This window comes from Staurois parvus, unplaced genomic scaffold (genome assembly GCF_062004578.1).
Source record: "Staurois parvus isolate SC_StPar_1 unplaced genomic scaffold, SC_StPar_1.0 ptg000264l, whole genome shotgun sequence".
Classification (NCBI taxonomy): Eukaryota; Metazoa; Chordata; class Amphibia; order Anura; family Ranidae; genus Staurois; species Staurois parvus.
In genome coordinates, this window is record NW_028318060.1 from 11,863,186 (window position 1) to 11,889,428 (window position 26,243).

Genomic DNA, 26,243 nt, shown 5'->3' on the forward strand with positions numbered 1-26,243 from the left:
TGAATGGGGCCGTGTGCGATCATATGCGGGAACCCCCTCTTGGTTGTGGGTGGTAGCCCTATTAATAGCAATAGGAGGCTAATCTTGGCTGATCCTGGAGCGATTACCTGCAAGTGATCGGCCCTGGACACAGACAGTGTGCATCCAGAGAGGATGATTTGCAGGTAATCTCTCCATGATTGTAGAAAGGGTCAGAAGTTGGCAGAATGAGTGTAGTTTTTTTCTGTTATTGGATCATTTGGTGGGATTGAGGCAGATTTGAGCAGTTTTCATCTTGTGTCAACAAAACTCTCAGGCTTGAGACATGACTGGAGAACCAATAGGGGTGAAAATTGGTTTCAGCACACTGTAGTCATATTTTACAGCATATTTGCCAGTTCTAAAACGTATATCACACGACGGTGCTCTTTTCTCTGCTGTGAGAAATGCAGTGCAACAACAAAAAGGTAGGAGAGCTAATCCAATTCAAAGTATTTCTGTATGTGACAGCTACAGCATATTTTGCTTACAATTTGATCGCTATAAAGCAGAAAGTACCTTTTGCTTTCATAAAAATATTGAAGTTGATTTCTTTTTAAAGTTTTTCTAAAGCCTTATGTTTTTTTACCTTCATGCATACAGCTTTCACCGCCAGAACCCCTCTCTCCTTTATACTTACCTGAGTCCGATCTCGATCCAGTGATGTGCACGAGAACAGCGGCTTTCCCAGCTCTGTCCTTCCTCACTGGACAGATTGATAGCAGTGGGGGCCAATGGCCCCTGCTCCTGTCATTCAAATCCTATGGCGGGTCCTAGCTCACATGTGCACCACCATAGGGAGCAACTTCCTGTGGTTGCACATGGAGAATAGCCAACACTGCTGGCAGGGGACCCTAGAAGAGGAGAATTGGGGCTGCTCTGTGCAAAGGTAAATATATTATGTTTTTTATTTTAATTTTTTAAAAAATGGGAAACTTTAAAGCTACTTTAACTAGAGCTGATAGATTTTGTTCTCTAGCCAACAGTGTACTCAAGAATAGTCACCTAAATTAAGATTAATAGGGTAACTCAGCCATGTGTTACCTTCATTGTGGTGCGTATTTTCTGCCAAATCAGTATTTAGAAATCACTGCATTAACACTGTTAATCTGTATACCTGAAAGTTGGAGCTGCATTAGTCTTATGACACGTATCTTAGAATTTTTGGTTGGGAGCCATAAAGGAGCACGATCAACCTTATATTTTCAATAAAGCTGTCGGTTTTACATAGAAGCAGGAAAAGCAAAAAAAGACAATAGATATAACTGTCTTCGAGCTACACTATTAGATATCGCCCCAAATCTGACACTGCAGTGTGAGGTGGCAACCTTTAATACTGTCAAAACTGATCTTTCAACCTGCTCTTTCCAAATAAATAGAAAACAAACAATATGTGTGTTCCCTGGTGTCCCACGTACAGATTTGTATTACAGTAAAGGTTATGCTGTTGCTGAGTGAGCTTTTATCTGGAAACCAACTCTGATAATGAGAGTAACCTTTTCTATTCATGGCATGAGACTGCAGTTTTTTCCCCAGCACCAGTGGGAACCACTGTATGACATGCTCTTAAGTGTTTAATTAAGTTTTGTTATTTGTCTTCAGCTTCTGTTAACATGAATCAGATGAGAATTACATTCTTTACTGGTTATGGTGTACAATGTACTGCATAGTAATGGAAGCTTATTGTGTAGTTTATGTGCATTCATCAGTGTCCTCTATTTGTCTAATGTGTAAGCAGAGTTTTTCCTCCCTAATCCTTTGGGTGAACACTAACAATTGATTTAGATAAGAAATTGAATGTTGGTTATATAATTTATGCTATACAGTATTTCTGTGCAAAGTAATTGATAATCTTGGAGATCAAATAAGATTTTATAAGCATTGTAAGCTCCTGTTTCTTTGAAGCAGCTTCCAACATATATTCAAAGAAATTCTAGCTGATTCTGGTGCTTGACTGCCGCACTGTGCACCGACCTTGTTTTATTAAAGCTTTAAGCTACATCTAGTATAGGAATGCAGCCCTTAAATTTCAACAATCCTATATGAGGAGCACTTTATTTAGACCTTATGCTGCACAAAGCATGCTAATTATTAATCAGAAATCATAATTGTTATTTATCTAAAAATAAATTAGGGCAGCATCTAGCTCGCTTTTTATGAAAATATAACATTAGGCTAAGAAATCAACTAAATTCAATAAAGAACTTAAAAAGGATAATGAGATGGCTGAAGAATACTAGGCTTCCAGAGTCCGGTGACGATGGTGAAATTTATCTTAACTGCTCATAAAAGGCTTATAGTACTGTAGTTTGCTTGTGAGGGCAAATGAAGGATCCCACTACTGCAAAAAAGGATTTAGAACATACTGTAAATATTTTATGTATGTTGGAGTAGTCTTTTAAAGGCATTGCTGTCAACTACATTGCTAAAGCTTTGCTGTTTTCTTTTCTTTTCGCTATAGAATTATGTAGTTGGAGGATTTGTATCTCACTACCTCTTGGAGAAGTCGCGTATATGTGTGCAAGGACAAGATGAAAGAAACTACCATATTTTCTACAGGTTGTGTGCCGGTGCACCAGAGGAAATCCGCCAGAAATTTTTCTTGAATTCCCCTGATAATTTTAGGGTGGGTATCCCTGGTAATACTCCTCTGAATCATTGCAAATGTACGAAGATTTTTTTTTAGAACAACTGTCAAATGATCGCTGAGTTCTCACGGCCGCTATGAGCAGTGACTGTCAGTCACCGCTGTCTGCTCAGCCAAAATCGCTTTGTCTGTACTTCTTTTAGTGTGAAATTATTACTGAATGCTGTTTTGTAAACATACAGTACCTTTTTAATACCATTGAAGTCCAGAGACCAACCATTTTGGTGCATAAGCAGATTGCTAAGTGGGTGAAGTTGCAGCATTTTGTCATCCCATATGACGTCCTCTTTATATTTGTTAATAATGGTATAATATTGTTGTTCCACCTAACTCAATGCTACTTTTGTCCCCAAAATTTTAACACACTTGCTATAAAGGAAACTGCTTGCTTTTCTGTGAAGAGAAAATATATTTTGCTGAGAATATGGCTACATTTGATAATGAAAACATCCACCCTTCCTAAGTACGATGAATAGGAAGGTGGAAATAAGCCTCAGTACTTAAAAATGTCCTAGATCACTTCAGGTCGGCCCCTTTTGCAGGTATAGCATGTAAAACATTGCAAATAAGTTATTATACTCTTTAAAATCCAGTAAAACACTCACTCTGCTATGCACATGCTTAGTTGCTTTCTCTTCACTGTGCTGAATTTGTAGAGGCCGATACACTGACAACCTAAAGATTTGGTGCTGCTCAAGATTCTGGGCTTCTGCAAAATGGCAGCCTTCAGCAAGAAGAAACAGAATCAATGCTGGAGTCAATTTACAGTACACACAAATTTTCATAGAATTATAAACATGGACTGTAAGTTTTTTGCTCAAGAACATTATTTTTTAATCAAGTTTTTATGGGTAAAGTTCTGCTTTAAGAAAACCTTGATCCACAGTGGCCTTTGTGTGCTAGGAAGCTCCAAATTTTGATATTGATGTCTTCTGTTTTTCTCATTACAGTGACCCCCTAAGGGTCAGTTGAAATGCAGATTTCTCTTAGGTTCATTGACAGACACAGCCATGCTTCTTAACCCATGGCCAAATAGGGTTTTAAAGCCCATCCTAAAGGAATAGGACACTAGGCAGAAAAAGAAAAAAAAAGAATCGGCACCTCCTATGGGCAGTCCTCTCTGGGCATAAAACCCCCTTTTTGCCATGGGTCTCCAGTCATTTCTCACTAGTGTCATTAGGAGTATGGATGTGTGTTTTTGCTGAGACCTGTGCTCCCATAGCTTTTTTCCTCTTTTCTGGAATTTTGGCTTTTTTGCCTGTGGAGATCTTCTATCAACATTTGGGCTGGGCAATGGGCTGGATAATCTAGACCCAGTGGTCACCCCAGTTTGACCAACGAGTGCACACAGACCGCTAGTTCAGCGCTCGGTTGGCCTTGACAAAGCCCTATCCTGGACTGGGGCAGCCAGTGAGTTAAACATTTCATGGGGACGCATATGAACGGGTGCCTATAGTCCGTGTAAGTGTTACCTCTTGCTGACAGCCCACCATTTCGGTGGAGAAGAGGATCTGTCATGGAAGCCTTATGCGCACATTCTGCTGGATCGCTAAATAGATGCCTCTCCATTTCCTTTACCGGAGGTGGTGTGAGGTGCTGGTACTCCCTGGGGTGGTCAGTCATGCAAGGTCCTCTCCTCCCCTACAGGCCTGGGCTCCTGCGCTAGCACACGCATCCCCCCCCCACACTGTGGGCACCGGGTGTTAGGTGTACTGTGTTGGGGTAGTTTCTCTGGGGCCACTGTGCCTCCCAATATCAGGATACCCTGCCTGCTGTGACCTTGTATAGGTGGGCAGCCCCCTGGTCTAGGTCAGGGGGGTCATCCTGGGCCTTAGTGTGTGTGCTAGGTCTGCGCTCCTTCCTCCCTGAGTTGGTTGTGCCTACCAGTGAGCCATGGGTACATCCATCTCTGCAGTGCCGTCCTGGGAACTATATTCCTCTATTGCCAGCAGGATGTGTTTTGGCCCCCCTTTCCTGGTCAGGTTTGTGGTACTTCACCCCCTTGTGGGTGTCCCCATCATGCAGTTGGACCACCCCCTAAATCTATCCTGGTTGGTAGGGGAGCAAATACTTATTTTATGTACTGAACTGCAACTCAATTTAAAACATTTGTATCATATTTTTTTCTGGATTTTTGGTTGATAGTCTGTCTCTATCATTTAAAATACACCTATGATAAAAAGTATAGACCCTTCATTTCTTTGCAAGTGGGCAAACTTACAAAATCTGCAGGGGATCAAACAATTATTTTTCCACTGTATGACCTGAGGTCAATAACCACAGCTTGGGGGGCTCTGGTTAGTGGTATAGCAGCTCTGCGATGTTCCATATTCAGAAGACTTGGGCCAGTGGCTTCATTGCATCTTTGTCTGACTAGTGGTGGTGGGGTTCCCTCCTTTCAGGAACCATCAAGGCTAGACGGTGGTGGCCTAGGCCCTGTACTGCCTCAGGCGCTCAATAGGGGGGCTTTGTCTATGTTCAGTATCACACAGTCAGCAATCCGGCCTGTGTTTGGTCATGGCCTTGATATCTCGGACGTTGACCAAATGGGCCGAGGTTTTGTGACAAGCCGTTTGCCTCAAGTGTATGCAGAGTTGAAGCTGTTATAGCTGCGAAGGGTGGGCCAACTCAATATTAAACCCTACAGACTAAGACTGGGATACCATTCAAGTTCATATGTGTGTAAAGGCAGGTGTCCCTATACTTTTGGTAGTGTAGTGTGTTTGTATGTGTGTGTATATATATATATATATATATATATATATATATATATATATATGGGAGAGAGAGCGAGAGTTTGACTAAGAGAGCTAACATGTAAGCCTTTCCCTTTAAGCTTTAAATTAAAGAGGACATACAGAAAATTGGTTCGTTTTTAAGGGCAAAGCAATGATCTTTGATGCTTGAGTGGTTACAGCAATATTGTACCTTTCAGCTTAAACACAAGGTCATTTTCTATAATGAGAGAGAGCATAGTCAATAAATCATTGACTTTCAATTAGCCCTGCATTGATGCAGGTAAGGATGCACTGAAAAACATTCTAGAGTGACACTTTCTTTGTTTCCAGTTCTTAGTAGGGTCACTTTTTCAGTTCATAGTAGGGTCATTCTTAGTAGGGTCACTTTTTCAGTTCTTAGTAGGGTCACTTTTTCAGTTCTTAGTAGGGTCACTTTTTAATGAATTGTGTGCGTTAGCTTTGTATTAAAAAAAAAAACTCTATACAGAAAATAAAAGGTAACCTATTATAGGAAATAATGGATAGGAATTCTCTTTGTGTGTATCTTTTTTCTCATTATCCTTTGAATTTCTAGTAAGGCCTATTAATTCTAACTATTTAAATGGCCTGTCCCAGTACTTCCAAATCTTAAAATATTCATTTTAGGTTGTTGGATGGCAAATTATTGTAACCACATTATTGTTTGAATTATTATTTCTCACTAGGAAAGCCGTAATAATTAGGTGGACGAATCCTATTAATCCTAATTTAGCAATGTGAAAATACCTTGTTAATAGAATTATGTCATGTAAATGCACTGTGTATAAAAATAGAGAGTGTCCTGAGGTTTTGGAAAGTAGATTGTTTTTCATGTATCTCACCATCTATGCTGGGCCTTGGTGTAAAATGAGATGCCCATGGTATTATAAAATATGTTTAAAGTGTTACTAAACCCAGGTCCCTGCATTCACTCTTTCTGGTCTCTCACAGTACACTGAACATGGAAATGCAATTATTTTATTAAATACAAACTGCTAATACCTTTTCTCATGAGCAGTTAGAGCAGTCTTGTGACTTCTGTCAGTGTCCAACTCCAACAGAGCACTGGTTAAAGCTTGTAGGAGTTTTCATTCTCCCCTGATTGTCCTATGAGGCTGCATAACCCCTGACCCTCTGTCTGAACAGAGCTGATTGGCCCTGTGCTGATCACATGCACTCTCCCAAGAAAAAAAAACTCTCTAGCAAACTGAGCATGTTCAGCTGGCACCCAAAGCTCTGTTCTATCAGCAGATTGATTGGGGACAGTAGAAGGAGAAGATCAGAGAAGACCGGGTCAAACATCCTTTCTTCACATGTGGAGGATTAACCCCTTAGGTTCTACAGTAAATAACAAGCATGCTTTACTGAATATGCAGACTGATTTATCTGTTGTGGGTTTAGTAACACTTAAAGCAAAAATAAAAGATCAAAGGTGTGAACACCCAGAATAGTAACCCCTTGGAGTGAAACTGCCCCAGTGGTCTAAATCATGCGGGTAGCCCAGAGTGCTATACAACACACTACTAATCTAACTCTGGAAATGCTACTTTGTTCCAGCATAGGTGTGCTGTGTGGCTATAGGAGACAAAAAAGAGGGGAGGAGAGAAATGCAGCAACCATAGTGTAGCATGTAAAGTGTAATTTTAATAGAAAATTTAAAAAAGCACTCACAAAGTTAATGAGGAGCTCAGCATGACAGTTGGGTAGTCTCCGGGACAGAGATCAGACAGGCAACCAGGATGCCTCGACTTGGCCACCGGAAAGGGAGCAGAGATGTAATGGAAGCAGGGAACTGCTGTCACTGGAGCCGAAGCTGTGGGTGGAACACAGGGCCCAGGATATGAAGCCACCTTATGTTGTTGGAGAATGCTGTTCCAGCTTCAGCATTCTCCAATCTCCCTCTCTCCCCTTCCTCTCTTTTTGTCTCTCTATTTATTACTGGTACTTATATAGTGCTGTCAATTTATGCAGTGCTTTACATATACAGTATGTGTATATTATACATTCACATCAGTCCCTAACCCTCAAGGGGCGTACAATCTAAGATCCCTAACTTACATTCATACATACACATACTAGGGCCAATTTATACAGGAACCAATTAACCTACCAGCATGTCTTTGGAGTGTGGGAGGAAACCAGAGTACCCGGAGGAAACTCACGTAGGCACAGGGAGAACATGCAAACTCCAGGCAGGTGGTGCCGTGGTTGGGATTCAAATCAATGACCCTAGTACTGCCAGGCAGAAGTGCTAATTGTGTGCTGCACACACTTATAAAGTATATTTGCTGTTTAATTATGTTCAATTGGCATCACTATTCAATGCATAGACAGGGCAATCTGCCTGGTGTCCTATTACTTTAGTTCATTGTTTATACATTGGCTTGCGATTTGCTACAAAGTGTTGGAGCATGTAGCTGTGCGTAGAGTTGAATGAAATGTGAATGTGTTTCATTTTATAAGTAAAAATAAAAAAACAAAGTAAACAGTGTAATGCGTGGTAACAATCATACTGCTCCTACACAGTGCATACCAGCGGGTGATTATTGTACAGTGCTTGTAAGAAAAACTCCAGTATATATACCGCCATTTGTAAACACTATATCTTTCACGTAAACCAATGAATTTACACGCATATTGGGATTTTTTTTAGCAAAGACATGTAGCAGAATAAATTTTGGCCTAAATTTATGATGAAATTTGATTATTTAAATTTTTTTACTGAACATGTTTAATAGCAAAATGTCAAAACTTTTGTTTTTATTTTCTAAAAATTGTCGGTCTTTTTATTTATAGCGGAAAAAATAAAAACGCACAGGCGATCCAATACCACCAAAAGAAAGCTCTATTTATGGGGAAAAAAAGGATGTCAATTTCATTTGGGTGCAGTTTTGCATAACCGTGCAATTGTTCCTGGCCTGGTCAGGAAGGGGGGTAAATCCTCTGGAGGGCAAGTGGTTAAAGATTACCAATTAAGTGGATGCGGTTTTCAAGTGTGCAGCCCTATGGATACTATTGTATTTGTTCCACTTGGCTGGATGAGCGGTGCTTGAACCTGAATACACAGGAGGTGTAAGGGACTGGGTGGAAGACTCACCTGGAGCAGCAGCATGTGCATTGAGTATACATAAAACAGTGGTTCATTTTATGAACTCCTAAATCTAACTTTTTTTTGGCACATGGGGCAAGCAGAATGAAAGGCAAGATTCTTTAGAATGGTATGATGACAGATTATCTCTGTGGCTGGAGATACCTCTAGTCATTGGGGGCACATTTTTCTTCTTTGCAGTTTATCTGATTTATGACTTATATTGACAATCTCTAAGTGAGCTGGCATGTGGCCTGTCAGGCTGTAGCACATCTGTTTTTCTCTCTGAAGACAGTAGTAATCACTTAGATCAGATATACATGTTTGGCTGACAATTGTGAATGATCCAATAAATGACCCTTATATTCTGAAGGCTGCTGGCTGACGCTGCTGATTAGTCAGCTGCAGAGAGCAGTCAGGTTGCATCATTTGTAGGCTTGGAAAGCCTGATGTCTCAGTTGGAGAACATTACTCTTAGCAAGTTCTCTGACGGAGAAAAAAAACCCTCTGAAATGATTAAAATTGAAATGAAACCTATGTGATGGTGCCCCTCAGTGGGCTGGAGACTGCAAACAGAAATGTCAGGTCTATTAAAACTTCAATTACTTTAGAAGACAAACTGTAGCCAAGCTTCTAAGTAAGATGTTTAACTTTCTGGTGCCGTCGATGTCTCTGGTGGAGAATAATAATCTGTTTTCCCTGTGCACAGCTAAAGCCCTAAATTAGAGTTTGCTAGGTGTGCTGCCAGCTATAACATGCTGCTTCTTTCCACATATTTTACTACTTTACATTATCATGAACACTGTCATTTCCACTGGAACATGCAGAGTGAGATATGTTTTTAATTGTAGATGCCACAAGGGATTTTAAGGATTACACTAGCCTCTGACAACTGGTACTTGGAACAGATGGTAAATGGCTACTTGAACAATAACCCTTTTTCCTGCTTCTGTTCTAAAGAACTTAGTTTAGATCTTGGGATGTTAATGAATCATATGAAAGTGTTAGTATTTATTCTGTTTATACAACTCCGTAGTGCACTTAGGCCCAGCTACATGCCTATCGGGGATGGATTAGAACCTGAATTGTTTTTATTTCTGTCTGATTTTGCTTTCAGTACAGGAAGTAATGGGAAATTTATCCAATGAGTACACTGACAAAAATATGGGAAATGGCTAGAACCTCTGACAATGTTTGCTTTTTGCAGCTTTCTGTTCCAGTAAAATCTACTCCCCTATTTTTTGTACGAATGGTACTGAGACTGGAGGGTATGAGAACTCAGACACTCCAGTCAAACTTGAAACCAGTGCCATGAGATCCACAATTCTTTCAGTACTACTGTTTTGCACATTTTCTGATTTTTTTTTTTCCATCATCTTTCCTAAGAAATATAAAGGAAACAACATCCCCTAAGTTCACCATCTATTCATTATGATAGACTTTAAAAAAAAGTTTTTTTTTTCATTTTCTGTTTTCTTTTCTGTTCTAAAGCAAACTCTGTGATACATACCTTTCCTTCAACAGTCCAACGTTCCTCTCTGGATCTTTTACCCAGCTCCTTTTGGCTACTGGGCCGGTGCATGATGACATCAATTTGGCATACTGGTGCTGTGATGGAATGTAAACTGAGCTGCGCTTGTGCAGCTCAATCTACAATCCAAAGAAGACTTTGTGCAGACAGGTAGGTTTCTTTTATTGCAGAAGAGACATTGCATTTCTCCTCTGCAATACAGAGCCTGCCTGCTCACAGTTTTAAAAGCAGAACATTAGTTCCGCTTTACCTGAAATTTCGTTTAACTGCCTGTCTTATGATGGTAGTTGCCCTTCTCATTATTATCCAGTTCAGATTAACACACATCTTCCATAGAGATAATTGAACCACCTGCCAAGTAGGGAAGTGGATGATCCATTTAGCTCTATGGAGGAGGGCTGTGCATGTGTTGTAGTGAACAGGTCACTGGCAACAAGAATGACTAGTTCTCCTCATCAGCCTTTACAGCCAGAAGCTTGCATATGAGGTCTGCTATTCTATTTGGGTGTAGGATGATGCGGTGGGGACGTCATAGTGGGGCAGAGTATTGAAACTTTAGTTATTGAGTTATTAAAGTATAACTGAAGACATAACTTTTTAAAGTTTTGGATAGAGTGCAGAGGGATTAGAACACTTGTCAGTTTGTATTGCTGTTTATGCCCCCGTTAAGGAGATTCACCCCTTATTTGTTCTGTTTACCATTATCATTGACAGTAAAAGTAAAAGAAAATCCCAAATTTTGGGTTGTCCCTAGAAAAGTAATAGAGGGGAAATCTTCCAATGGGGACACTAGCTGTGGTGGTCATTCCTTTAATTAGCATGGGTTTGTTTATGGGACAGGAAGTGAAGGGACACAGATGGTGAAAAAAATGGTTTGACAGGGGTTATAACCCTCCCTTGCTCTATCCAAAATTAAAAAAAAAAAAGTTTTGCCTATAGTTTTTCTTTAAGGAATGTTGAAAATGTGTTGACACTCACCCAAGAGGCTTCTTCAGTTCTAACAAATGTTGAGAATAAACCCCAGAATTTATACCTACTTATGCCTGTATAGGGCTTGTTCCCAACACTCATTTGAACAGAGGAAATAATTTGATAAGTATTGAATATTAAAGAATGTTAAAGCGGAGCTCCACCCAAAAGGGGAAGTTCTGCTTTAAGCCTTTGTCCCCCACTACCCATTAAGGATTGGTACTTTTTGGGAGGGAGAGCGAGTACCCGAATTTGACAGGTACCCACTCCCACTTCCACTGTGATTGCCTAGGTGATCTGAAGCCGAAGTTGTCCTCCCCCCCTCCCTCCCCGTAGTCTTCTGGGACACATGACAGGTCCCAGAAGACTACAGGGCCATTCACAAAGCGCAGCGCTTCTCGCGCATGCGCAGTGGGCTTCCGGCTGTGAAGCCGCAAGCTGTCACAGCCAGGTGCCCACGCTGAAGATGCCAGCACCAGGAAGAGAAGATGGCCAGTGAAACCAGTCGTGGTGAGGGCACCGCTGGACCGAGGGACAGGTAAGTGGCTATATTTTAAAAGTCAACAGCTACAGTTTTTGTAGCTGCTGACTTTTATTTTTATTTTTTTTTCAGGTGGAACTCCGCTTTAAGTTGTAGTTCGGTTGTGACTTTAGTTCTACTAGCTCAGGGGTGGCTAACCTGTGGCTCTCCAGCTGTTGTGGAACTACATTTCCCATGAGGCATTGCAAAGATGGGAAGTTACTGACTTGTAGAGGCATGATGGAACTTGTAGTCCTGCAGCAGCTGGAGAGCTGCAGGTTGGCCACCCCTGTACTAGCTAAACCATGTTCCTAAGAAAACCTGCACAGATGTTTTTGTTCTGGTTGTTATGAGCTATTGAACTTTGCAGTGCATGGATAATTAAGCCTGAAAGTCCCTGTGAGCACACTTGACGCCAGTAGATGCTAGTGAATTGATAAGATGTCCATAAAAACAAAAAAGTACTAACCTATGACTGCCTCCATTGTGTTTTTATGGTAGGCATGTCACAATTGCTGTATAGATTTTGAAAAAAAGAATTGCATGTTGATGATTGTTATGTTCATGGTGATGTGCACAATGTTCGTGACATCGATTGATACATCTGCCCAGAAGCAATATCTTCCTACCGTTTTTACAGAAATATTAGAAAATATGGATTTTCAATTAAATTTGTGATGTTATTGTGACATTTTGATTAATTGCTTATGTTAAGGATACTAGGCTTCATGTCTGCTCGGTGTGTATGGTTTAGTGCTACAGAACATAGTCTCAAATGACTCTAACATGCATCACACATCATTTTGTCAAAAAATGACAACTGCCAATGTCTTTATTTTACTTGCATGTTTATGATATGGCTAATTCAGTAAATGCCAGAAACTCAAATTCCATTTCATTTCTGTTTATATTTGCATCTACCTTTTCTATTACCACATTTAATTTCTTTTACATGGCTTTTCTTGCAGTATTTGAATCGAGGCTGTACCAGGTATTTTGCTTCCAAGGAGACTGATAAACAGATTTTACAGAACCGCAAGAGCCCTGAGGTAAGCAAAATTAAGCCTTCACTAAACAATATCGTAATATGTATGGAAATCCTGTGCCCATTTCTCATCTATGTTTGCACAGGCCTTTGATATTTATATACCATATTTTTTCCCAATGGGTTTGACTGTACTGACTCACAGTTATATTTCAAATAAAAACACTCTTAACTGACATAAAAAAAAACTGAACATGTATTATAAAATGGCAGCAAATATTTAGAATTGTTTCATGGACCTGAGTATTGTAAACTGAAATGTTATTAGTTACCCTGGTTTACTGCACTGTGCACACCTACAATAATTCTCTGTGCTTTGGATGTAAAGGGACATGACAGATTAATGGAGTTTGCCATTAATGAACTCTCCTATGAGTATGCTATTCTCTGGCTTTCATTCTGATGCTTTGATTTCAATTTTGTCTGAGCTGCTGACCCTAAATAACGATAGTGATCAATACTTCTGACACTTCTCTGACACTCATTTTCAGAATGCTAGTTCTGGGACTGTGACTGAAACATTTTGAAGTCAGACAAAGCCAGGCATGTAGCATTTTAAGAGGAGTCCTGCAGTTTTTTTTTAGTTAAAGTTAAAATGACTGCCAATTTACATGAGAATTTTCAATAGATCAGTCAAAGCAGAACTGTAGGCAAAAAGTGTTTTTTTTATTTATTTTTTTTTACGTTTTGCATACAGCAAGGGAGGGCTATAACCCCTGTCCAATTTGTGTTGGCAATGCAAGAAGGAAACAGCACTTTGCTACATATTGTTTGGCAATGCCCTCTGCTGAATCAGTTCTAAATGTCGCAGGTGACTTGGGAACAGACCCATTGACCTACCTACTACATCTCAACTCTGTGCCCTTAAGTCATTATAAACGTTCCCTGATTGTTCACCTTTTGATTGCAGCACGTGCATGCATCCCTGACTTGTGGAAGCAAACCTCTCCTCCAACTATGAGTCAATGGCAGGGGCGGACTGACAACTCATGGGGCCCCCGGGCAATAGGGGATCATGGGGCCCCTGTGTCCTTACCCAAACTCAAAAAAGCCTATGAAAAAGGTACCAGGGGCATCTCATGGGTCTCCCTACTGACCCCGGGCCCTCGGCCAGTGCCCGAGTTTTCAAATGGTCAGTCCGCCCCTGGTCAATGGTTTGCAAGATGCAATGAAATTAAATATGGAAAGCCTAACTGCCTCCCTTAACAATAAGGAAGATGTATTTTAGGAAAACCTGGCGGCCTTGGACAGTGTACACTTGCTCGGCACAATACCTGGACATAATGCCTACTACCCCTGGGCCCATTTGAGCCCTTTTGGCATGGCTTGGTGTGTGTTAATGCGTACTTCTGGCCCTTTTAATTGGCTGGTGCTGTGCCTCCCCCCACCCCCCGATCCACTACCAGTCCTGGCTGCGCATTCACACTCAGTCTCTTCCCTCTTTGGCACCTCCCCTTGCTCACCCCACCATTTTTTTCCCCCACCTCGGAAATGCTCTCCTTTTTTTTTTCTTCTTCTTTCTTCAACCTGAGCGTTTTTTTTCACAATATTTTTGCGGTCCCATGGTTTTGATTCAGACTTTGTGTATTTCAGGTTCATTACCCTACACTTCCAGTATATTTGGCATTATTCCAGTTCCTGACATAGACAACTTGTATCTAGTCTAATGTTATTGGTTACTGGAACTTTATTGACATGTTGTTCCCTAACGCTCTAGTAGTGGTTTCTTGCGAAGCTTTTGCTCACGCTTTTTGTATAATAGTGTGATGGTTCTTCTTTGTAAGTATGTCTAAATAAACAATTAAATAAATATATAAATGACACCTGTCTGATTTCCAGGAAGTGTGAGTTAATCTCTGCACATTAAGGGAATTCTTTGGGGACCCCCAGGTCACCAGAACTAGTGATCCCATTGGATGATTTCCCCTTCATTACTTTTCTGGGGAGAACCCAGAAATTAGGGATTTTATTTTACTTTCACTCTCACTGATCATGGTAAACAGGACAAATAGAGAGGGTGAATCTCCTTAATGGGGACAAAGACAGTAATAAAAACCTGACAGTCTATCTAATCCCTCTGCACTCTATCCAAAACAAAAAAAAGTTTTGCCTTTAGTTATTCTTTAACCTTGTATCTTGTAGTTTTCTTGTTCTTAGCATCTTCTGAAATGACCCATGCTTCACATTAGGGTCCCATGTTCTAAAATCTCTATTAACAATGGGTGACAGTTTAATTCCTGGAATGGACTGTAAAAAAAAAATTACTAGACATTACATTATTACATTACATTGAGTTTATATAGCGCCAAAGGGTTTGCTCAGCCCTGTACAATAGAGGGGGGGACAATACATGAAACATTACAGCAGCTACGAACAGCACACGAGGGGTAAGAGGGCCCTACTCTTTCGAGCTTACAATCTGGGAGGGAGGGGGTAGTGGTACAGGAGGAAGTGGCTGTGGGGGATGGAGTGGTAGGAGGAATGAAGGAGAGCAGCAGTTAGGTGAGGGTGGGGTAGGCTTCCCTAAAGAGGTGGGTTTTCAGGGAGCGCCTGAAGGTGAGAAGGGAAGGTGACAGTCTGATGGATTGGGGTAGTGAGTTCCAGAGGATGGGGGAGGACCTGGAGAAGTCTTGCAGACGTGCGTGTGAGGAGGAGACCAGGGAGCAAGATAGAAGGAGGTCCTGTGAAGAGCGAAGGGTACGGGTAGGGTGGTACTTGGGAATCAGGTCGGTGAGGTAGTTAGGGGCAGTGTTGTGAATGGCTTTGTAGGTCAGAGTGAGTAGTTTGAATTTGATGCGTTGGGCGATAGGGAGCCAGTGGAGGGAGAGGCAGAGGGGGGTGGCAGAGGAGGAGCGGCTGGTGAGGTGGATGAGTCTGGCAGCTGAGTTCAGGATGGTCTGAAGCGGGGAGAGTTTGCACTGGGGTAGGCCGGTGAGGAGGGAGTTGCAGTAGTCAAGGCGTGAGATAATCAGGGAGTGTACGAGTAGTTTAGCGGTGTCTGGGGTAAGGAAGGTGCGTATTTTGGCGATATTGCGGAGGTGGAGCCTGCATGTGTTTGTCAGTGATTTGACATGAGGTTGGAAGGAGAGGTTAGAGTCCAGAATGACCCCAAGGACTTTGGCTTGCGGGGCGGGATTGATGGTGGTGATGTTAGTAGTGATGGATAGGATGGGGGGGGGGGGGCGCGGGCAGGAGGGAAGACGAGAAGCTCGGTTTTGGAGAGGTTGAGTTTGAGGAAATGGAGCGACATCCAGTCAGAGATGTCGTTTAGGAGGTGAGTGATGCGGGCGGAGAAAGTGGAGGTGAGGTGAGGGGTGGAGAGGTAAATTTGAGTGTCATCAGCATAGAGATGGTAGTTGAAGCCGTGGGAGTGTATGAGTTTGCCAAGGGAGGAGGTGTAGATGGAGAAGAGAAGGGGTCCAAGGACAGAGCTCTGGGGGACCCCAACAGAGAGGGGGAGGGAAGGGGAGGTGGCACCATTGTAGGAAACGCTGAAGGAGCGTCGGGATAGGTAAGAGGAGAACCAGGAGAGAGCGGTGTCTCTGATGCCAAGGGAGAATAGTTTATTAAGGAGGAGGGGGTGGTCAACTGTGTCGAAGGCCGCGGAGAGGTCCAGGAGGAGGAGGACAGAGTAGTCGCCTTTGGCTTTGGCGGTAAGTAGGTCGTTGGTGATTTTGAGGAGGGCGGTTTCGGTGGAGTGTAGGGGACGGAAGCCGGACTGTAGTGGATCAAGGAGGTTGTTGTCAGTTAGGTGGGTGCTTAGGCGGTTGTAGACTAAGCGCTCCAGGAGTTTGGAAGTGAGTGGCAGCAGGGAGATGGGTCTGAGGTTGTTTGGGTCAGAGGGGTCCAGGGAGGGCTTTTTGAGTATGGGGGTGATGTGCGCATGCTTTAGGGGGGAGGGGAATACGCCGGTAGAGAGGGAGAGATTGAAGATGTGGGTGAGGGAGCAGATGAGGGAAGAGGGGGGTGACTGGAGGAGTCGAGAGGGGATAGGGTCTAGGGGGCAGGTAGTGAGGCGGGCTTCAGAGAAGACCCTGGTGACTTCCTCAGTGGTAGCGGGGCTGAAGGAGTGCAGAGCTGGTGGGGTTATGGTAAGCGGGGTCTTGGGTGTGGAGGGGGGCAGTGCGGTTGCGAGGTCAGAGGAGGGAAGAGATGAGGGGGAGATAGGGGGGGGGAGGCTAGGTGGGGAGGTAGATTGCGAGTTGACTATGTCCTGACGGATTGCATCAATTTTATTGTGGAAATGAGTGGCAATCTCGTGGGCGGTGAGTGAGGTACTGAGTGGAGGAGGGGGGGGAGAGAGCAGGGAGTTGAAGGTGGAGAAGAGTCGGCGAGGGCAGGAGGAGAGGGTGTTAATCAGGTTTACGAAGTAAGCCTGCTTGGCGGCGTGGAGGGAGGAGGTGTAAGTGAGGAAGGCAGATTTGTAGAGGGAGAATGAACGGGGGGACCTGGTTTTGCGCCATAGTCTCTCCAGCGCACGACTGCGACGTTTGAGGCATTTAGTGTGGTCGTTCTGCCATGGTTGGAGCGGTCTGGGTTTGATGTAGCGTGTGGTTAGGGGTGCCAGAGAGTCTAGGGCAGCTGATAGTGAGTCGTTGTACGTGTTAGTGGCTAGGTCAGGACAAGACAGTGGAAGGATGCTGTCGTGTAGGCGGTCGGCAGCTGAGTGGAGGGGGGCCGGGTTCAGGTTGCGAAGGTTGCGGCTGGTGATGGTTTGGCGCTCTGGGGGGGGGGAGTTAGGGGAAGGGGAGATGGAGAACGTGAGGAGGTGGTGGTCGGAGAGAGGGAAGGGGGTGTTAGAGAACTGGTTGAGGGTACAGAGGTGGGAGAAGACGAGGTCCAGGGTGTTCCCAATGATGTGGGTGGAGGATTGAGTGTGCTGTGTGAGCGCGAAGGAGGAGGTTAGGTGGAGGAATTGGGAAGTAGCCGGGCTGTTGTCATTGATGGGGATATTGAAGTCCCCGAGGATGATGGTTGGTAGCTCAGAGGAGAGGAAGAAGGGAAGCCAGGCAGCGAAGTCATCCAGGAAGCGGGGTATGGATCCGGGAGGCCTGTAGATCACTGCGATCCTTAGGGGGGTGGGTGAGAAGAGCCGGATGCAGTGAGCCTCGAAGGAGGAGAAAGTTAGGGAGGGAGGATTAGGGAGGACCTGGAAGGTGCTCAGCGGTGATAGGAGCAGGCCGACCCCACCACCTTTGTGACCGCTCAGTCTTGGTGAATGGGACCAGACGAGACCTCCATAGGAGAGTGCCGCAGGGGAGGTGGAGTCAGTGGCCTGTACCCAGGTTTCGGTGATGGCTAGGAGGTTAAGGGAGCGGGAGATAAAGAGGTCATGGATGGCAGTAAGTTTGTTGCAGACCGAGCGGGCGTTCAGGAGTGCAACCGAGAGAGGGGGGATGGATGCGGGGAGAAGGGGCACAGATATGAGGTTGAGGGGGTTACGGCAGCTGGCGGGAGCAGGGGGGTCCCTAGAGGAGGGGTGAGGTGGCGAGGGGCCAGGGTTCGGGGAGATGTCCCCAGCAGATAGGAGAAGGAGAAGGGTGAGGAAGGTGGCATGGGAATGGGAAGTGTAGGAGCGTGTGGGTCTGATAGTGGTGGCACGTGGGTCGACGGGGGAGTGGAGTAGCAGGAGGAGGTGGTGAGTGCCGTAGTGGGGAGAGGGGAGTAGTGAAGGGGCAATGTAGAGCTGTTTTGGGGGGGTAGGCGGGTAGAGGGAGGCGATTTTTGGGATGGTGGAGAGGAAAATGAGGAGGAGGAGTGCAGGAGGCATGTTGGGGTGGGTGCGGTGACAGTTGGGTCAGGGGAGGTGAAGGGATACAGGTCAGGGCAAGGTGTGTAGACACCTCTACATTCTTCAAACGTTTGGATGAAATTTGAAGACAACGTTCTTTCTGATCGTCTGGCAAGATTCAAGGCACCATCTTTGCGGAAATCTTTCTCTTTCCTAGATCTTTTGTTAGAACCTGCCGCACTGTTTCCCTGTTCAGTTCTTCTGTCATCATTCACACACTCAATCTTCGATCTAAGCATATGAAGTTTTGCATCCATCCTTTGTGTTTTTGGCTGCCCACTTCTTTTGTCATTGTGGACATCTTCCCTGCCCCTCTGTAAACCATCTATGCCATTCAAAAACACTTGATTTCTTAATGGAATATTCATCATAAGCCTGCTGTAACAGAGCTAAAGTTTCACTTGCACGTTTGCCAGTTTTCATGCAAAATTTGATGTTAATCCACTGCTTCAGTTTCCTGTCACTCATATTTTGCCAACATCACAGTACACACACGTGTTTTTTCTTCTATTACTGAGTCAACTGGTCTGCAACCCAGGCAAGTGTAAGATAGAACATGTCTGAAAATGCTCAAGTGCGAATGGCCATGTGACTCACCACCATAGTGCTATACCGCAGGCATTGCGGGGTTGTAGGTTGTCACACCTTGTACTAAAGAGATTGCCAATTCTCTCCTTAAACTTTTAGTCCTGTAGCCCTCTTCACCCCACAGCTTATATGTATCACACAAAGTCCTGACCTCTCTCAATTACCTTTTGCTCATTTGTCCTTCCTTTTAAATTGACAGTTTTTACAAGCATGGCCCTCCTAACCCTCTTATCTTGAATTGAATTGCAACTGCTCCGCCCTTTTATTTTGTTATGCACTGTGCTGGTGCTATGTAAGTGTTAGTGCTACTGGATATAAATCCTGTATATTAATAAGTTATTATTATAAGATAATGCATAGAGATGAGCGAATTATTCAAAAATTCAATTCGGCTGATTCGCCGAATTTGAGGAAGAAATTTGATTCGATGCGAATTAATTCGCTACGAATTTAACTTATTAAAAGGGTTTCTAGGCTTCAGAGAGCCTTTAAATTAGTGCAGAACACTGTACCTTTAATTTAAATGCCCTTGGAGATGAGGAAGGAGAAGGAGAAGGATGAGAAGAAGGAGAAGGAGAAGGATGAGAAGAAGAAGGAGAAGGATGAGAAGAAGGAGAAGGATGAGAAGGAGAAGAAGGATGAGAAGAAGGAGAAGGAGAAGGATGAGAAGAAGGAGAAGGATGAGAAGATGGAGAAGGAGAAGGATGAGAAGAAGGAGAAGGAGAAGGATGAGAAGAAGGAGAAGGAGAAGGATGAGAAGAAGGAGAAGGATGAGAAGAAGGAGAAGGATGAGAAGAAGGAGAAGGATGAGAAGAAGGAGAAGGAGAAGGATGAGAAGAAGGAGAAGGATGAGAAGAAGGAGAAGGATGAGAAGAAGGAGAAGGATGAGAAGAAGGAGAAGGATGAGAAGAAGGAGAAGGATGAGAAGAAGGAGAAGGATGAGAAGAAGGAGAAGGAGAAGGATGAGAAGAAGGATGAGAAGAAGGATGAGAAGAAGGATGAGAAGAAGGATGAGAAGAAGGATGAGAAGAAGGATGAGAAGAAGGATGAGAAGAAGGATGAGAAGAAGAAGAAGAAGAAGGATGAGAAGAAGGAGAAGGATGAGAAGAAGGAGAAGGATGAGAAGAAGGATGAGAAGAAGGAGAAGGATGAGAAGAAGGATGAGAAGAAGGATGAGAAGAAGGAGAAGGATGAGAAGAAGGAGAAGGAGAAGGATGAGAAGATGGAGAAGGATGAGAAGATGGAGAAGGATGAGAAGGATGAGAAGAAGGAGTTTCAACCGCTGTATGGAGGGAATGTCACAGAACTGTCAGAAATAGCCTATTTCTGACAGTTCTGTGACATTCCCTCCATACAGCGGTTGAAACATTGTATCTATTTGTTTCCATAAATGGAAACAAATAGATACAATGTTTCAACCGCTGTATGGAGGGAATGTCACAGAACTGTCAGAAATAGCCTATTTCTGACAGTTCTGTGACATTCCCTCCATACAGCGGTTGAAACATTGTATCTATTTGTTTCCATAAATGGAAACAACAACCGCTGTATGGAGGGAATGTCACAGAACTGTCAGAAATAGCGGAGCTCTGCAGATACACTTAGCGGAGCTCTGAAGATACACTTTTTGCCGGCTTGGAATTCTTCTTATTTTCATCCTTCTTCTTCTTCTTCTTCATCCTCATCCTCATCCTCATCCTCATCCTCTTCTTCTGAGGATGAGGATGAATATGAAGAAGAAGAAGAAGAAGTAGGATGAAAATAAGAAGAATTCCAAGCCGGCAAAAAGTGTATCTGCAGAGCTCCTCTAAGTGTATCTGCAGAATAGAGGAGCTCTGCAGATACACTTTTTGCCGGCTTGGAATTCTTCTTATTTTCATCCTACTTCTTCTTCTTGTTCTTCTTCATCCTCATCCTCAGAAGAAGAGGATGAGGATGAAGAGGAAGAAGAAGAAGAAGAAGAAGTAGGATGAAAATAAGAAGAATTCCAAGCCGGCAAAAAGTGTATCTGCAGAGCTCCTCTAAGTGTATCTGCAGAATAGAGGAGCTCTGCAGATACACTTTTTGCCGGCTTGGAATTCTTCTTATTTTCATCCTACTTCTTCTTCTTCATCCTCATCCTCAGAAGAAGAAGAGGATGAGGATGAAGAGGAAGAAGAAGAAGAAGAAGTAGGATGAAAATAAGAAGAATTCCAAGCCGGCAAAAAGTGTATCTGCAGAGCTCCTCTATTCTGCAGATACACTTAGAGGAGCTCTGCAGATACACTTTTTGCCGGCTTGGAATTCTTCTATCTGCAGAGCTCCTCTAAGTGTATCTGCAGAATAGAGGAGCTCTGCAGATACACTTTTTGCCGGCTTGGAATTCTTCTTATTTTCATCCTACTTCTTCTTCTTCATCCTCATCCTCAGAAGAAGAAGAAGAGGATGAGGATGAAGAGGAAGAAGAAGAAGAAGAAGTAGGATGAAAATAAGAAGAATTCCAAGCCGGCAAAAAGTGTATCTGCAGAGCTCCTCTATTCTGAAGATACACTTAGAGGAGCTCTGCAGATACACTTTTTGCCTGCTTGGAATTCTTCTTATTTTCATCCTTCTTCTTCTTCTTCTTCATCCTCATCCTCTTCTTCTTCTTCTGAGGATGAGGATGAAGAAGAAGAAGAAGAAGAAGAAGTAGGATGAAAATAAGAATAATTCCAAACCGGCAAAAAGTGTATCTGCAGAGTTCCTCTATTTCTGACAGTTCTCTGACTTTCACATTTACAGCGGTTGAAACATTGTATCTGTTTACGAATAAAAACATCTGTATCCTAAATGGAAACAAATAGATACAATGTTTCAACCGCTGTACATGTGAAGGAACTGTCAGAGAACTGTCAGAAATAGCGGAGCTCTCTGCAGGGACACTTTTGCCGGCTGATCGGGAAAAATCCGATTCGCGCACCCGAAGTAGGCTAATATTCGGATTCGACGCGAATCGAATTTTTCCTGAAATTCGAATCGAATTCCACTTCGCCTGGTTCGATTCGCTCATCTCTAATAATGCATTAAAAAAAATCAACTGTTGCATTGATAATGGCCTATATATGAGAAAAGGTTGGGTTCAGGCATTTTTGATCCCATAGACTTCAGTGGGCACACCTATAAGCGCATAATATGCACGTTTTCACTCCTGAAGAATTCCTCTCCTCTTATTGAACTGCTCTCCTCCCCTTGCCCAGCTCAGGAAAAAAAAAACTTCTAAAGCTTGATACAGGTGCAAAAATGCCTGTAAAATGCCCTTAGTAAGCCTCAAAAAAAACTGTTAAAGCAAAAAACAAAACCTTCAAGCTCACCAGGAATATGCTCTGCTTGGGTGTGAATGCATGCTAAGGCCTTTGAGAAAGTCCAGGAGGACAGAATACGTCAGATAAGAGGAGCCTGTGACATCATCATGTTCGATCCACCTGTATGTCAGAGAATTCCGAGTCTTGTAACAACTGTGGACTGGATAACATTGTTTTTCAAGCACAGGTTTTACTTTGTACATGAAAGTGCAATTTCAACAATTGAAGTTTAATAAATATACGGTGAGCACTATGCATTTTTTCTGTATTTCCTTTTGAGTTTGTGGGACCCAAAGTAGTGTTTACAAATGGACCTGGATTCTAAAGAGGACCTGTGGAGGCTGTGAGGTTAATGCTTTATATGACCTCTTCTTAGGACTGAGGTCCTTTGCAATAGGTGAGGGCACATCTCATACAACACTTGGGTGTGGGGCATCGGCACACTGGGAAATTGTTGGAAAAGGATGATTTTTTGTGAAATATTGCACAGTTTTCTAAAATTCCACCCTTTGACGTTGGGGTGATGATGATTCGTATCACATTTTGCTTGTATTGGCACAAAAGTATTCACTGACTTGTGGACACACTATATACTGTATGCTGTATGTGTTTATATTTTAATTATTATGTGTTTGTTTATATTTAAAAATATACATATAAGGTAATTGGTATATTCCTATAAAAGGCAATATTAGGCTTTGTTAGAGTGGGTGCCTGGGGACAGTAAAAATAAGCAGTTGAGCTAATGTTTTATTACTCCCAACTGTCAAGCGACCACATTAATACACACTCCTGCACGGCAAAATGTATGCACTTTTAGCAGGCAGTATTGCTACAAACCTGGTCCTTTTCTGTTAAAGTATCGTGTAGTGCTTAGCTTGCAGTGCGTGGTGTGGTATTTCAATAGAAAATCCTTCTTTGGCTTGAGGAAAAAGACGGCACTCAGGAAGTGACAGTATAGCCTCCTGAATGATCAGCAGCTGCTGCTCTATCACCCTCTTTAAAGCAGTCCATGTGTATTGTTTTTTCAAATTGGCAGTAAAGAGTGACGCTTGTGTAAATAAGCCCTAGGCGCCGCTGACTATTTTAACTTGTGGCTGAGTTGCTGGGGCGGTGAAAACATGTCTAAATTACCTATTTTTACTGCCCTTTAATGCCCACTGTATGAATAAGGCTGGTCAGTTTTGACTTAAATATACAAGGTGTTAATCTCGCTGAATATCACTCTGCGAAAACCGTTTAGTGGCGGTGATATTCATAAGAATATTGTAAGCTTCACGTAGATGTTTTTACATGCCTAATCTACCTTGTTTGCTGGTTGATATGTGTTTAGCCTTTTATATGGTTTAGTATTATACGTGGATGTTTTCATAAAAAGCTATTTAGTTATTGCTCAATTATCTGTATGCCCAGATAGCTAGAAACACATTGAACTATATTTGGAAACTGAATATCATTTCTGCATTTACACTCAATGAATTCCTCGATCTTGATATGAAAGACTTACAATGTAATTATTGCATTCAGAAGAAACACTGTTGGGATTCTGCGGCTTTGATTGAACTGCGAAGTCCATTCTTTCTTTAGCAGCAGGATCTCTTTGCATGTGTTTACAGTTTCTAAGATGTTGACATCTTGGTGTGCGTGCTGCACTTGTCATGTACCAAACATAATTAATGCTTTGCTTTTTCCCTTACACCTGGTTCCCTCACTTAAGACCCTGACTGCTATGTCTCTTATCTGTAAGTAGCAGGCAAGAGCTGCTCTCCTGTAGGGAAAAGAAGTGACAAACTTGTGCATGTCCTTGACATTTATGGCTTTCCTTTGGTACCAGAATATTGCCCATGTTTTACTCCTGAATATACTGACAGTCAAGCTCAGTGACACAGATTCATTGATTGATCCTGGTGCCACGGCTTGTAAATGGATGTAGCAGCTGCTTTTCACGTACTGCTCTATACCTTTGCAGGCCACCTAGTGAATAGGTGTTAATCGGCTTGACTACAGAGGAGGGGGGATGTTGGAGTCCAGATTAGTTTTAATTAATCACTAAGGCATTACTTCATAGAGGAATGTATTACACTGCGCTCTTTACGCGGCTATTGCAGTGTCAGGCGGCTTGCTAATACCACCTGAAAATATTTTTCTATTTTATTGTGTGCAGCAATTATCAGCCGATAGCTTGTGTCCTTGGCCCGTTTTATTTTTTCCTCTCCATTAAATTTTATGTTCATTAAGCCTAACCTGATTTAAATGACTAGGCATCTGAAAGTGATTGGCTATGCTGTTTAGCACTCACAGGCAATTAGTTGACATGACGGTCATCTAATCAGGCCCAAGCATTTTTTTTAATGAAGCAAAAGGAATTTTAGACATTGGTTGAATAGTACTGGAGGATTATTACTTTGTAGACAAGAATTACGTTTTCTAAATGATTGTTGTTTATAATGTTGTCTAACTAGGGCACAACCAAGCTGGCAGCCAAATCTTGTCTGGTCATACTTGGGTGGGGGGGATTTCATCACTCTTCCAATCTGATTTATTTACATCTTGCTTCATATCCTCAGCATCAGCATTTTAAACTCTTGTCAATGGTCCAATAATAGAAATCCATGCCAGTCAGAAAGTGAAGCAGTAAATTCCTAACTGGCATGGGGACTACTGTTATAAGCACTGACTATAGTGTCGTCCTCACAGGTGTGTATACTAGTTCTTAAGAGGTGCACACAACATTTGCAAAATCCTACTGATCCAAGATCAGAATTAAAATGGCTGTATCATGAGATAAGTATGGGGCTGCCATTGCTGGCCTCCAATTAATACTAGAAGCCTGGCTGAGTCTGATTTTGGTTTGTTTCAATCCAAGCAATGCAGTAAATGAGTGTCAGAAAAAGGTCAATGACTGACAGCTTTGAAGTGAAGACATCACAATGACAGCTAGTGAACTGGCATTCTGAAGATGAGCTGTGCACTGGAAACTTCCATTATTCTCCAACAACACTTCACATTGTTTTCTGTAACAGAGGGTGTGGGTGGGGGAAATTTGGCTGAATGTATTGGGAAGGAGACAGTTGGCTAAACTCCATGAAATACTGTGTTGAACATTTAGGTTAACCATGCACTATACCAGGTGTCTCCAAACTTTCTAAATAGATGTCCAGTTTCTTGTCCTTCAGACTTTAGTGAGGTAGATTGTGGCCAATAGGAGTAGAAAATTTCCAGTGTCAGTGGGAGTAACAGTGCCTCAGGCTTGGTGGACAGTGGTGAAAAAGAAAACATTACATAGCTCCTCTGGTCAGTAGGAGAAGGAATAGTGTCCCATCATTGGTATTAGTGGGAGGAAGAGTGGCCCATTGTTAGTGTCAGTAGGAGGAATAGTGATCCATCATTGGTGTCAAATGAAGGAACAGTGCCCGATCATTGGTGTCAGTGGGGGAAATTATGCCTCATTGTTGGTGTCCGTGGAAGAAATTTTCGCTAACTGTTGAATAGTGGGAAGTGGAAGGAATTATGTGCCATTGTTGGTGTCAGCGGGTGGAATGGTGCCCTATCAACGGTATCAGTAGGATGAATAGTGTCTTGCATCAGTGGGAGTAATGGTTTCCCAAGGTCCAGATAAAAGCAGGCAAAAAGCTGAGGGCCCTAGTTTTGAGACAACTGCACTATACCATTTGATTGTATAATCTCCTTTAGATCTACCAACAATTATGTTGTATGAAGATCTGTTTGATTGGATACTAATTACATGGATTGTTGGGGATTGCATAGTTTTGAAAAATCTAAAGGGGCTTGTGCAAACATTGTGCAATCAACTTGTATGGCCAGCTTTTGGAGGACAACGTACATAAATTGAAGAGCTACTGTGTTGACTGGTTGTGGGAGAAAGCATGCAGTCTCTCCTAATATGCAGCTGATGGTTGGTCCTTTATTTTGGTTACTGTTTTTGTCATGTACTTGCACTCATTTTCGT

General features: G+C 42.8%; 1 protein-coding gene across 5 annotated transcripts in view; it reads left to right on the plus strand.

Annotated features, from left to right (window-relative positions):
* MYO6 (myosin VI) overlaps positions 1-26,243 on the plus strand; it is a 374,955-nt gene that overhangs the window by 164,866 nt on the left and 183,846 nt on the right. For all 5 annotated transcript variants that reach the window (XM_089681402.1, XM_089681403.1, XM_089681405.1 and 2 more), the window contains exons 9-10: positions 2,480-2,644; positions 12,498-12,578. In XM_089681402.1, coding sequence (XP_089537528.1) covers positions 2,480-2,644; positions 12,498-12,578 — 246 coding nt within the window. The remainder of the gene's footprint in view (positions 1-2,479; positions 2,645-12,497; positions 12,579-26,243) is intronic.